The sequence below is a fragment of the Ptiloglossa arizonensis genome, chromosome 2 (genome assembly GCF_051014685.1).
Source record: "Ptiloglossa arizonensis isolate GNS036 chromosome 2, iyPtiAriz1_principal, whole genome shotgun sequence".
In the NCBI taxonomy this organism is placed as follows: Eukaryota; Metazoa; Arthropoda; class Insecta; order Hymenoptera; family Colletidae; genus Ptiloglossa; species Ptiloglossa arizonensis.
This window is the reverse complement of record NC_135049.1, coordinates 23559802-23572307: the sequence shown is the minus strand read 5'-3', so window position 1 is coordinate 23572307 and position 12506 is coordinate 23559802. Positions and strand designations below refer to the sequence as shown.

General features: G+C 32.5%; 4 protein-coding genes across 6 annotated transcripts; 3 read left to right on the top strand and 1 right to left on the bottom strand.

Moving 5' to 3' along the window:
• Positions 1-1381: 1381 nt before the first annotated feature.
• LOC143155361 (tax1-binding protein 3 homolog) lies at positions 1382-3476 on the top strand. Its single transcript, XM_076327992.1, has 3 exons — positions 1382-1709; positions 1972-2100; positions 2190-3476. Exons 1-3 carry the CDS (start codon positions 1653-1655, stop codon positions 2376-2378), a joined length of 375 nt encoding a protein of 124 aa, XP_076184107.1. The 5' UTR covers positions 1382-1652; the 3' UTR covers positions 2379-3476.
• Positions 2206-5967, bottom strand: LOC143155360 (uncharacterized). The gene is made up of 2 exons (XM_076327991.1): positions 5359-5967; positions 2206-5207 (listed from the first exon to the last, which is right to left on the bottom strand). The coding sequence occupies exons 1-2, from the start codon at positions 5506-5508 to the stop codon at positions 4371-4373; spliced, it is 987 nt and encodes a 328-aa protein (XP_076184106.1). The 5' UTR covers positions 5509-5967; the 3' UTR covers positions 2206-4370.
• On the top strand, positions 3625-12126 carry LOC143155358 (uncharacterized). Of its 3 annotated transcripts, XM_076327989.1 has the most exons (8): positions 3625-4942; positions 5030-5190; positions 8117-8417; positions 9810-10041; positions 10330-10491; positions 10735-10942; positions 11396-11591; positions 11927-12126. In XM_076327989.1, the coding sequence occupies exons 4-8, from the start codon at positions 9859-9861 to the stop codon at positions 12117-12119; spliced, it is 942 nt and encodes a 313-aa protein (XP_076184104.1). In that variant the 5' UTR covers positions 3625-4942; positions 5030-5190; positions 8117-8417; positions 9810-9858; the 3' UTR covers positions 12120-12126. The 3 variants fall into 3 exon arrangements, with proteins under 3 accessions (XP_076184104.1, XP_076184105.1, XP_076184103.1); XM_076327990.1 differs by lacking the exon at positions 3625-4942 and having other exon boundaries at positions 5013-5190; XM_076327988.1 differs by lacking the exons at positions 3625-4942; positions 5030-5190; positions 8117-8417 and adding an exon at positions 8837-8953.
• Sec61beta (Sec61 translocon subunit beta) lies at positions 6057-7371 on the top strand. Its single transcript, XM_076327993.1, has 3 exons — positions 6057-6358; positions 6452-6648; positions 6892-7371. The coding sequence occupies exons 1-3, from the start codon at positions 6356-6358 to the stop codon at positions 6977-6979; spliced, it is 288 nt and encodes a 95-aa protein (XP_076184108.1). The 5' UTR covers positions 6057-6355; the 3' UTR covers positions 6980-7371.
• Positions 12127-12506: the final 380 nt, after the last annotated feature.

The window sequence follows — 12506 nt, the reverse complement described above, 5'->3', positions numbered from 1 at the left end:
TTTTTAACCATGCACCTTGTTATTGGGGTGCAACGTATGTACACTAATTTATAAAATTAAACAACCCCTTACCGAAAAAACAAGTAAATTGAGAATTTAGACACGAAATATGCAGAGTATGCCCTCTTGCGAGAGAACAATTTATTACGCACGTAACTACGTGCTTAACCTGTACAGATGTGATGGGCAAATTCCACGAAAATTGAATCCATGCACCAATTTAAGCACGAGAGCAGTGATCGTATGATTTATAGTAAATTTTTTGTCATAGTCAGAAATCGTGATCGTAGTTAGAAGAAATTCGGACGAAAAATTAGAGAAATGTTTTTCGAGCGTGAGTGAAAAACGTGTGCGTGCGTGATTGCGCGTGATATATAGGAACTCGTCGCATAGCCCAGCTATAGCGAACGAGCGAACTATTTGTACATGAGAATCGTGAAACTTAGACTTTATGTATCATATCCTCGTATAAGTATCCGTGAGCGAAATAGATGAATTAATCATCGTCCGTTATGGTTAACATGGAAAAAAGAAATAAATAAATCAATCGAATGTCGTATCGAAGTGTCAAACTTTCACATGATATGCTAATTCAGCTTGTTAATAAAGAAGGACAGACATTAATTGCATCAAATTCAATTTTACATCCCTATACACGTGTATCCATTAATTCTTCTAACAATATTCGTACACAAAATAATACGATGAAATAAAAATTTCATAGCACTCGTCGGGTCTAAATTACGCGTATCAAAATTGATTCTTAAAACAAATGATACATATTTAGTAAATGGTTTAATACTCGAATGATTATCTATTTACGGTAAAACAACCAAGTTAGTAAAGAAATGGTTTCTATTTTTTCCGCTAGATGGCGTAACCACTTCCTGTGTATCGACACTGCAAACAGATATTTGTAATTAGTAATTTCACAGATGAAGTATAGATGAAACAGTCAGTCAATTCTATTTTCTTAAAGTCCTGTACTACCATCTGTTAAACGATTTTGGAACTCTAGTGATTCATTACCATTTACGTATCATCTTCAACGTTATCGACTTAGACTAGAAAACGATTTCAACACTAATTATATACCAATAAATATTAGAAAAATTAATTATTTCGGAAGCAATTAGAATTAGATCACGGGACTGGTTCTAAATGGACCCGATCATGTAAGTACTACGTTTCCGAAATCCCTCTTACCTGTAATGCATTCTTCCATTAGATGCTAGATCTATTCTATATCAATAAATAATATATAAAGTTTGGTTAAATTAATTTCTCTACCATCTTCGAAGCAAGTTTAAATTTTGGCGGTATTACTGATTGAAACACTGTTGCATTTTCTACGCTGAACTTTTGCAAAGATGTTTTCCCATCTACGTCAACTAGTACGCATGGCTGTCAACGTGAGAACGAAATTATCTTAACTGATCTTAACAACGTAGAACTTGCTCGACTTTAATCAGCTAATTGTGTATTCAAAGTGAACGCAATCTTTTTACAGTATTTGATATTGCATTTATACATTTACGTTAATCCTGTCATTGTTGTATCGGTGTATTTTGTGCGTGCGCGACTGGTGAACACGTCAAATCATTAAAAGTAATTGTCAATTTGAACTTATCAAAGGCACAAGATTCGGCATTATGTGTGCGAAAATGGCTTTTCAGCATCAGGCTGGCACTGCTATGGAATGTTTAAGCGTATGTACCTTGATTATTTATACGTAATAATTGATCAACGCTCAATCGACAATGTCATGTCTTTTTTGGGCGTTCAATTTGGTAGCTAACAACTGTAGAAACAAAAGCATTTCCTTTGAAAATTATGAATTATTAATGCAAAATTTAATGTTCATGACATAGAAGGTATATCGTTTAAATAATTTGTTATCAAAACATGACAGCACCGCTGTTGATAACAGATAAAGTTGGTTTAATATTGTGTATGTGATTCATTTTCTAGATACCAATTACATTGCACAAGGAAACGGAAGTTAATGAAAATGGAGAAGAAGTAATGAAATGTGGTTTTAAAATAGGTGGTGGAATTGATCAAGACTTTAGAAAAAGTCCACAAGGTTATACAGATAACGTAAGGACGATTAATGTAGCATAGATAGTATAAACATATCTTGTGTCATAAATTTGTATTGTTTTTTATTTAATCTTATATCATTTTAGGGTATATATGTTACTGAAGTACACGAAGGCTCACCGGCTGCAAAGAGTGGTCTCAGAATGCATGATAAAATTTTGCAGTGCAATGGGTATGACTTTACGATGGTCACTCATAAAAAAGCAGTATCATACATCAGAAAACATCCAGTATTAAATTTATTAGTAGCTCGCAAAGGTGTGACCAGTACTTAAATACCAAATGAAAAATCTACACGATATAAGAGAAGTATTTATTTCACTCTATACATGAACAGAGTCAACTTATTCGAGCTACATGTCTGCCAAATATCAGATTAGGTTATAACCAATAGTAAGATTACTTTGAGTTTGTGCAAAAACAAAGGAATCGAATACTTGTCATTTTATATTTTGTTCTATAAACTTTTTCGGTACTGTGTTTAAAATTCCAGATCTAATAGAGACATAATGTTAATTCGTACATACTCGACATTCGTTGAATTGTTTACTTTGCAGGCATTATATTCATCTTCCATTGCAGTAGAATTAGAACATTAGAGCAATAGATTGATATATATGTATAAAAATCCTGTTATGGTTAGTTATTGTTGTTAAAAAGAATAATTGTATGGAAGTGTTTTCTTAATAATGTCACATGACAGTTAATAATGCTACTGATCGTGTATAATTATGCTTGATAAACATAATTTACACGTGTCTGCTTAAAAATCGTACTGTATAATGTTTATTGTATATCAAAATTTATGATATTTCTTGTGCCAAACAGTAACTGCTACATGGGATCCATATGAATATTTCTCACTGTCATGTATATATTTATATACAAATTGAATTTCATGGGATGAAATTTATTCAAACAAAAGGTTGAACTTCTTGATTGATTTAAATGACAGAAATAATTGTATGGATGAAAGTCATAATATTTTAATTCTTTAAGTATTTCTATATTGTAAAATATAACAAAAATGCCAAAGCATAATGAAGTTACACTAGTTTAGATACACAACATACTTTTTACAAAATTTTGTATGCTATTGTATGTCAGTATACTATTGTAAGACTCGAACAGAATACTTCGAATTTATGCATTTAAAACATTTTTCACTGACCGAAACAATCATACAATACACATTGTTTTAATACTTTTAATAAGTATTACATTAAGTGTACACGTAATTTACGTGAATAAGTGAGGATACATGCAACTATTGCATTTATAAGCATTTGTCAAACATTTTCTGCTACTTATTGGAATGTACAGAAAATAATTGAGATTGTAAACTTTGAGACCAATAGAAATATTGAATTTTCTATTTTGTAAATTTCTTACTTTGACCAGTAATGAATAGTTCAATGCATTTTCGGGTGCATTTTTATAACTAAGAAAATCAACTTTGTATTTCACGTTTTTTAAATTGGCTCCAAATGTACAATAAGTGAAACAAAAGGAAAAGTTCCTGTAACACGTACGACTTTCTTTTGTATCCCGAAGTTTCTACTATAATCATAATGAAAACGTCAAATTGTTTTATAAGAGATAATATAATATGTTGTCACAATTTTATAACTAGTCTACTAACATGAAAGTTAAAAAGAAATCATAGAACATAAATTATTATGTGTGCATGTACGTAGTACCTTAAGATTCTTTGTATAGAGCCACAGTGTGACAAATTACATGCATTACTTTGATCAATACACAGATCTACATTTATATAAAAATTATATGTTATTTATTGCCAAAAACATGATTAATATAGAAAAATATGAAACAAAATTACTATTGTGTATTATGTAACTTAAATATTTTTCCTTATTTGAAATAAGAGGAGCTCAAAAATATCATATTCTGTCATCATTGCTTGCACTACAAAATACCTTTTTTTAATAATGCATACGCTACTTTCTACCATTTACATGTCATATATTAAGTAACTGCAATAAAAATAAATTGTGTGTATAAATGTGAGTCAGAATAAAACTATGTTAGACAGCCTCACATCAGAGGAGCGCATTTTAGGATAAAAGTATAGCTGCCAATTAGCGTCTACTGGCTGCCACTGATAAAGGAAGAAAAAGCATACAATTTTTATTTAAAAAATAGAGAATTTGTTTAAGAATTCTGTTTTAATTGCAATGCATCATCAATATAAAGTATTGGTATGTTCCTTCCATAAATTCTACTTGTAAGATATTTAGCTAATCTTATCCAAATTTCCCACTCAGAATTTTAATAAGACTATCATATTTCTTTTGAAGCCTGGAAAGTCTAACTCTAAATACAGCTTTTTCTCTCCTTAACTTTATAACTTCATTTTTTAATTTATTCGTAATATTGTCATTTTTGTCACTTTTATTAAAGTTTGCAGATTTTTCTAAATCAGATGTTGAACATGAAATTTCTATTGTACCAACAGAATGTTCATCTAAGAAACTGAAGTCCATATTTGTGGTACTTGATAAATGCTGTGTAAGACTACTTTCACTGGAAAATGAAGACTCTGTTACAGCTATATTACTAGGAAGCTCTGTTACTGAAAAATTATTGGAGGACACTTCTACTGATAAATTAATATGAGTATTTTCCACAGTTGATGATTTCTGTATTACACCATTATCTTTTGAAACGGCTAATTTTATAGTCTCATTTCTGTTTATGATAGGTATGACTTCACCTCTGATACTATGTATCGGTAACATCATTGTATAATCATGATCTATTACTCGAAGCTTCATAGGACAACACACCTCGTGTTCAACTCCACTACCTTTTGAAGGTCTGCCCCTTTTCTTTAGATTTTTATATCTGTAATTTTCTTTTTCATCACAGTATAGGTGATCTAATTCTGTAACTGTTCTTGCAGGTGAAGATACTCTTGCAGTTGGAAGTGGGGATGATGAATAACGATGGTCATCGATTAATTTCTCATACGATTTGAGAGGTAACCTTTTTTTGGAACAGTGGCAAAAAAGTGTAGGCACTGCATCTTTTTTGAGCTTGCGAGCAGCTCTGTTCTCCCATTGGGTAGGTGCAAAGTGAAGCTGTAAATGTATAAAATATATTTAGTAATTTCAGTAAATTTTACATACAAATATTACTATAAAATAATTGCTTTTTACAAAATAAAAGTTTTTAAGTATGACATTTTGGGAAATTGATAGATAACCTAATGATGAAAGAACGATCGATTACCTCGCAAATAAAGTGATTTGGACCAAATTTGAAATTTGGTCTATTAATTTGACGTATCCACTTCGCCCGTAGTTCCTTATCTTTCGGAATTTTTTTCATAACTTTCTGGAAAGAACGATTTGGACAATTCGCGGCACAGCACAGTGTCATGTTGAAGTGATACTAGTAAATAAATTTTCTAGTATTTTTTACAGAACTTCAATAAAATTTAAACGATTGTTCACTATCCACAGGAATAAAAACTGAACAGACTAAAATATATTATACAGAGAAAATATAGCATAGGCGGTTACGGTTAGGTTACCCTGTAGGCGGAATTTAGGATAATATTCGTATTAATCAATCAAAATTCAGAACAATCATTGCACTCCATTCAGCCTCACTGACTTGTAGTCTTACAGGCAATGTCATTACATAAAAGTGAATATAAATAAGTAATATTCCTTACTATATTCTATTCATTCTGTGACCTTATATCACTATATTTTTAATTGTAAACAAATTTTATTATTTAGTTATTTATCTCAGCATTATATTAACGTTATTTATATTTTTTCCACAAAAACTATGTACAATACTATTACGCCTCAAAAAAACATTTTTTCTTACGATCGCATTTACTATGAAAACGCGGTGTAATGATTCGTACGTCACTAAGTTTACAACGTATGATGACGTGTCTACAGCGCACCACGTTGATGGAATGCATATGACACGTCGCGTCTTATCCTACTTCACACTGCCCGTAAATGTTTAAAGCAGTTAGCAGAGAAAGGTTTATCCAGCAACAGTTTGACCTAGGATAAAGCTATCGAAACTTATTTCAATATTTCGTTAATATTGTACTCGGCTATACAATAATACGTATGTTAAAATAACGAAATAAATTAAGAAATTAAAGTTTTGTGTGAAAGTGAATACAAATTGTTACAAAACAAATTCTTTATAATCATCTGGAATTTGTTCACGGACCAACGTTAAAAAACGTATAAACACAATGGTGAATAATTTAATAAGATACGATTTTTTGAAATTTGATACATTTTCTTGACACAAAGATACTTATGATCGTATTTTGTTTATTTTTTTTAAGCCTACCGCACCTAGTTCTACTTCGGTCGGAGCCACTGGTCGTTCGCCTAGCAAAGTTATAGCACCTAGAACAAGTGGTAGTAGCACTGTTCGGCAAAGAAAAACTGCGACATCCACCTCAACCAGGAACAGAAATACAGGAGCTGGTTCTGGTGGTATGTGGAGGTTCTACACAGACGACTCTCCTGGGATTAAAGTGTAAGTAGATATTACATTCAATGATATAAGTCATTGCTACTTAAATAAAAGATTTCCATTTATGTTTTTGTTGAAAAATTCGAATTTTGCAAATGTCTTTATGATCATAAACTATCATCGATCAGTTTCGCATCTTAAAGTCTATTATTGTGATTAAATCTGACTGTAAATATATAAATACTGTTTTAAAATTGATGCAGAAGCACTGAAAACTTGACTGATAGTACAAACATCTGTTTACAGAGGACCAGTACCTGTACTTGTGATGTCTCTCCTCTTTATCGCATCTGTGTTCATGCTTCACATTTGGGGCAAATACACTAGATCTTAAATTAAAACATAAACTCCAATTTGTACAGAATTGGAATGATTGGACACAAATGTATGGTGTAATTAGGGAAAACTACAAAAATCTAAGTTTCTAATTTTCCGAAGGGCAGGTCGGTGTAACTATACAAGAAAAGACTATACTTTTAATATTATTTCTTAATTCATTTAGGGGAAATCCAGCACTACTTGTCATAAGTTACACTTCCGTACAATGGATCTTTTGCATAATTTTTTATCAAGGAGCAAGATCAACATTTAATGCACGATCTTGCACAGTTCCACTATAATCGTTTACTTTCATCAAAGGGAATTTTGTAATATTTATAAGATATCTCAGAACTAATTGTATTTATGCATAAAGTGTGATTGGAATAAAACATAATCGTTATTGTTTCTAATGTTATTATTAATAATATAATGTACAATATTACAATAAGTTATTCTTAACTGAATAAAAAATAGTAAGATAATAAATAAGTGAATCGTTTTTGTATTCATTTCAACTTGATTCTAACAAAAAGCACGATGAATGTTCTTAAAAGATGTTCGATTGTACAATGAATTGTTTATGAAAGCTATTCGAATGAATAGCAGTTCCGTAATGCGCGTTGTTCCATTTAACCGGAAATTCATTCGCGCTCGCGTATATGTATTGATTCTTCCCTGAATGGGCGCGGATTGCAGCGCACGCTGCAAAAATAAAAGTGATCTCGATTAATCAGTCGAATGAAACAAAAAGTTTTGCATCGTTTTATCATAAAGGCCAGTTGAAAAAAAAAGGAAGTACGTTATTTTATCATAAAAACGTTAATTGTACAATTATCTATAAAAAGTATAATATAAATTACATTAGAATAAATCTAAAAGAAAATCAGCAGCATCGCCTTCTATTCCTAACATCATTCTCATTTCTTGTGCAAAAACATGAATTAAATTATTCCTTCAATTTCTCAATCGCTCTCTTAAATAAAATCCATTAAATAATGCACTCGCATTGTTCTTTCGCCAGTTGTATATGCGATAAAATATTAAAATGAAGTTTGAATATATCAAATCGATCGTAATCGAAAAGTAAAGCTTAAATACCGCAAACGATAATGAAAAAGATTATGAAAATTATTTTTGCAAACTCTTATAGGTTTGCGGCTAGACGAATCGGGGACCTAACAAATCAACACCATAAACTACCGACCAGAGGGAGACAGCTTCCAACGAGAAAAGGATCGAACTATGAGAAGAGCGTCCGAACGACGATGCGCTCGCAGTTCGACTGAGTTCGACCGTCGGCTCGTAGGCACGTGATCATGGGTTTCTCGTTTTAGACTCGACATTGAATGTCCCCTCGTAGTCCTGCCGTTGCCTGTCGCCACGTCAGGGTGGAACGTCGGTTAGATCCGCTCGCTCTGATAGTTGCTGCGATGAGGCTCCACTCTCTCGAGGTAATCGTTGTTTCCTCTTGACAATACATCCTGCGCCCCTCACACGATGTTGGCATAGAACTCGATGCTTTGGAAATACAACACTCTCATCCAGCAAAATGTCTGTGTTATTATCGTTGACAGTGAACTGATCGAGATGTGATTCATATTTTATTTCAATGTAGAAGTTGTCAGTGACAGTTATTCAATAACGATGAACGTGTCGGCGCTTTCATTTTTTAGCGAAGCCGCGACAATCGGGCTTGTGAACAGTGCTGACATTGTCTGTTGCCGGAAACACTGAAGAACTCTTTCTTTTGTGATGTTCACGTTAAAGATACATAGAAATACTTGATACTGATTAGACTGTGATAATATATACGATATTTCATAACGTACGTTGTTTGAATTAATTATTAATTTTGTTTAATATACACTTTGGTGTAGATTTCCAGAAGCCGCGTCTATCTATTATATAGTTGTTTTAAAATCGACTAGCGTTTATCGTTTCGTGATCACACGATGCAAAAATTTCGAATTGCAAGTTTTAAAGAACGGTGAGTAAATTAACAATATTTTCTGATATTATATTTATTTTTATTTCTGTAAGCATTCAATTCTCTATTAACGTATGAAATATGAAAGACAATTTAAGTGATGCCCACGACAATAAAATATCAGATCCAATGTCTTCTCGTTTGTTGCGGTGATAGTGAATGAAATGAACTGCATTGCGACAGTTAGCGTTGCGCTGGCAGACAGCTACCCTAATAAGACTGATTAGAATTTATTCGCAATGATCAAAGGATTCGCAACAGTGTAAATCTAAGAATATTCGTATTAAAAATATCTATCCGTATAAAACATTTTCTTGTTTGTACATTATGGATCCAGTATGAAAGGAAAGCGAACTGAAAAAATATCGGGTATCATGTTTCTTCATCAATATACAATCTTCTTGTGTCTGACCAAAATACTGGGTATACTACTAGCAACACGAATTACAAATCGAGCTACAAATATTTACTTTTATCACGCATCGTTAGAATTAGAATGGCAAGGCGCGCTCGAATTTCATCCACTGTAAGTGAAATTTAAAACAAACTATACAATTTATTAAAATCTCTAAGAGGAAATAATAAAACAAAAGACAAAATTTTCCAAAATCAATCCTATCCTGAAATTATTCGGTTTATGATTGAAAAAATGATTGTTAAGTAAACAGAAAAAGAAAAAATATTCAACAAATGTACAAAAAAAAGTCTAAGAAAATCGTCTTTGTTTAATCATTCATTTTGCAATTGTAAAGTTATCATTGAATGTTACCAAAAAAAAGACATTTTCTAAAAGGGTGTGAAGGATATAATAATTTTCTATACAATTGCGGTGTAACGAGTTAATTAATAATTCCAGATTCGAAAATAATTCATCCGGCGGAGGAGAGGGCAATCAAAGAGGATCAATGGCGGTCGATATTTTAGACGAGGACCACTTCGCGGTAAGCGCGATCGTCACCGTCGGTATGCAGATTATATTTTTCACGATCGCAGCGACCTTCCAGCTGGACAAATTAACGGACTTCGCTGGTGGCACGAACTTCATCATCCTCGCCCTTCTCACATTCTTTCTCGGCCAAGTGGGCAAGGTACTCTAATTATAAACTGGTTCTGCACACGTGCGCACTAAATGCACACGCGAATTGCATAAATCACGAACCTGTAACGAAAGCTACGATAGATAGAACCGTACTGCTTCTATCGATCGATCATTTTCGTAAATTTGTCTGTTTCGAAGAAGCAATCGAAAACAATTCATCACATTATAAAAAAGTTACCGACACTCCCTGAAATTCGTCATTGTAAATACTTTCACATGATTTTCTTAAATTCTGTAATATTTTTTACACAACTCTATTCTCTTTTCTTTAATTTAGCCTTACGACAGTCGGCAACTTATGGTCACCATATTTGTTTGCTTATGGGGTGTACGTCTGTCTGGCTACCTTCTATACAGGATCATCAAGATTGGCCGCGATAAAAGATTCGAAGATCGCCGCAGCAATATAATTCGTTTCGCTGTATTTTGGACGTTTCAGGTAGTATTTTTTAAAAACAGCACTGCCAAATATTCTTCCATTTTATTGATTTTGATTGAGTTGTCAAATAATATATGGATCCTAATATGCAAACACTCCAATAATATTAAACTTAAACCATGTATGTGGTATTATTGAAACTGGAATACCTTAATATTATAGGTGCAATACTTCCAATAACAAAGTTATGCATAAATGATATTGTATTCAATTATTTATAGCTTATTAGAAACTTGTTTACAGGCTGTATGGGTATACGTTGTGAGTCTACCAGTCATCATTATCAATTCACCACGACACAAAATTCCTCCGGCTCCCAAAACTATGACATCTCTAGACAGTGCTGGTACTGGCCTCTTTGTAACTGGATTATTGGCAGAGACGTATGCTGATTTACAAAAATTTTCGTTTAAACAGGATCCAATTAATAATGGCAGATGGTGCAATGATGGTATGATTTTCATACTTGATTTAACATTTAAATGTATCTCTTATTATTTTTTGTTTCAATTAGTTGAGAAAGCAAAAGAAGTATTGGAAAGAAAAAATAATATATTCACATACCAGCATATTACTTTTATTAATATGCTTGTACAAACTATAATTTGCTTCATAATAAATACAACTTATTTTTTTCTAGTTTTAAAACTTGTACTAAAAGCATTTCTTACCAAATAGCAAATGCAACTTCAATTGTACTTTTATTCTTAAAAAAGTGATGTTTCTTTCAAAAATTTCACTTTAATGTGTTTCAGGTTTTCCACATTTTTGTTGTACATCTGTGCTGCTTATAATAATGTTCAACTGTATTTCAAATAATACATGAGTGTAATAAATGTAAAATTTTAAGCTTTTTTAATGCCTTCAATTTTATTATTAATGGATTTTTTACATTCTGTTACAGGTCTGTGGCGATTATCTAGGCATCCAAATTACTTTGGAGAGATAGTAGTATGGTGGGGAATTTTCGTGATATCGTTAAACGTAATTGAAGGTGCCGAATGGGTCGCTATAGCTTCTCCAATTTTTACAACCTTCATCATTCTATTCTTGTCTGGAATGCCTCTGTTAGAAAGAGCTTCCGATGAGAGATATCGTGAGTAAGTATCGAGTTTGCAAATACTAAGATCATTAAAATTTTTATTATTGGATTATGGTTTACACTCTATTAACTCTTAGGGAGAAAGTATATTTTTACACATCTATTAAAAATAAAGCTTGTCGTGTTAAAACCAATAACATTGCATATAATTGTAACAAGTTATTTGTCATTTTTATTTAATAATTTCTACTACCTTTCTCCAAAGAAAATTTACTGACAAAAACTAAACTATCAGTAGTATTAATCCAATCTTTATTCTAGAGGGATGTATTTGATATTCCTTAAGTAGTTATGTTGTAAAATCATGAAACATTAAACTTGACTGTTTTTTAGCAACGAGGAGTATCGTTATTACAAACAGTCGACATCGCCGCTGATACCAATACCACCATCCATTTATGTTGAAGTTCCACACTTCTTGAAATGCCTCTTCTGCTGCGAGTTTCCACTCTATGACTCATTAGATGTGAAACCACGAGCAGCTGTTACCGAATCGACGTCGATAAGCCTAGCCGCGTCCACGTAGCTATAGCCACACGCCGGACGTCCAAATTCGGAGTCCGGCGTGCAATTGAATACCGCGGCCACGGCCACGGCCAGCACAGCCTTTTAAAAAGGTTAATTTGATCCTTTGTGTTTTATCGCTTGAACGATTCTTCAGAATCACTTGGTTTGTTCGAGAGTGAGATTTTTTGAACGAAAGCTGTGGAATTCTAGTCCAAAATTAAAGTATGCACCGAATTCTCTGCATAGAGCCCTGGATATTGAAAAATTACATGGGTTGCTGATGCGACAGAATTGAAACTGTATGATTATGTGAAAGAAATTTAAATCTCGTTGTTCTAAATAATAAATTCTTGACTCGTTAAACAATAGAGATGTCCTTCGCTGAAATATCATATCTAGTTCAGTA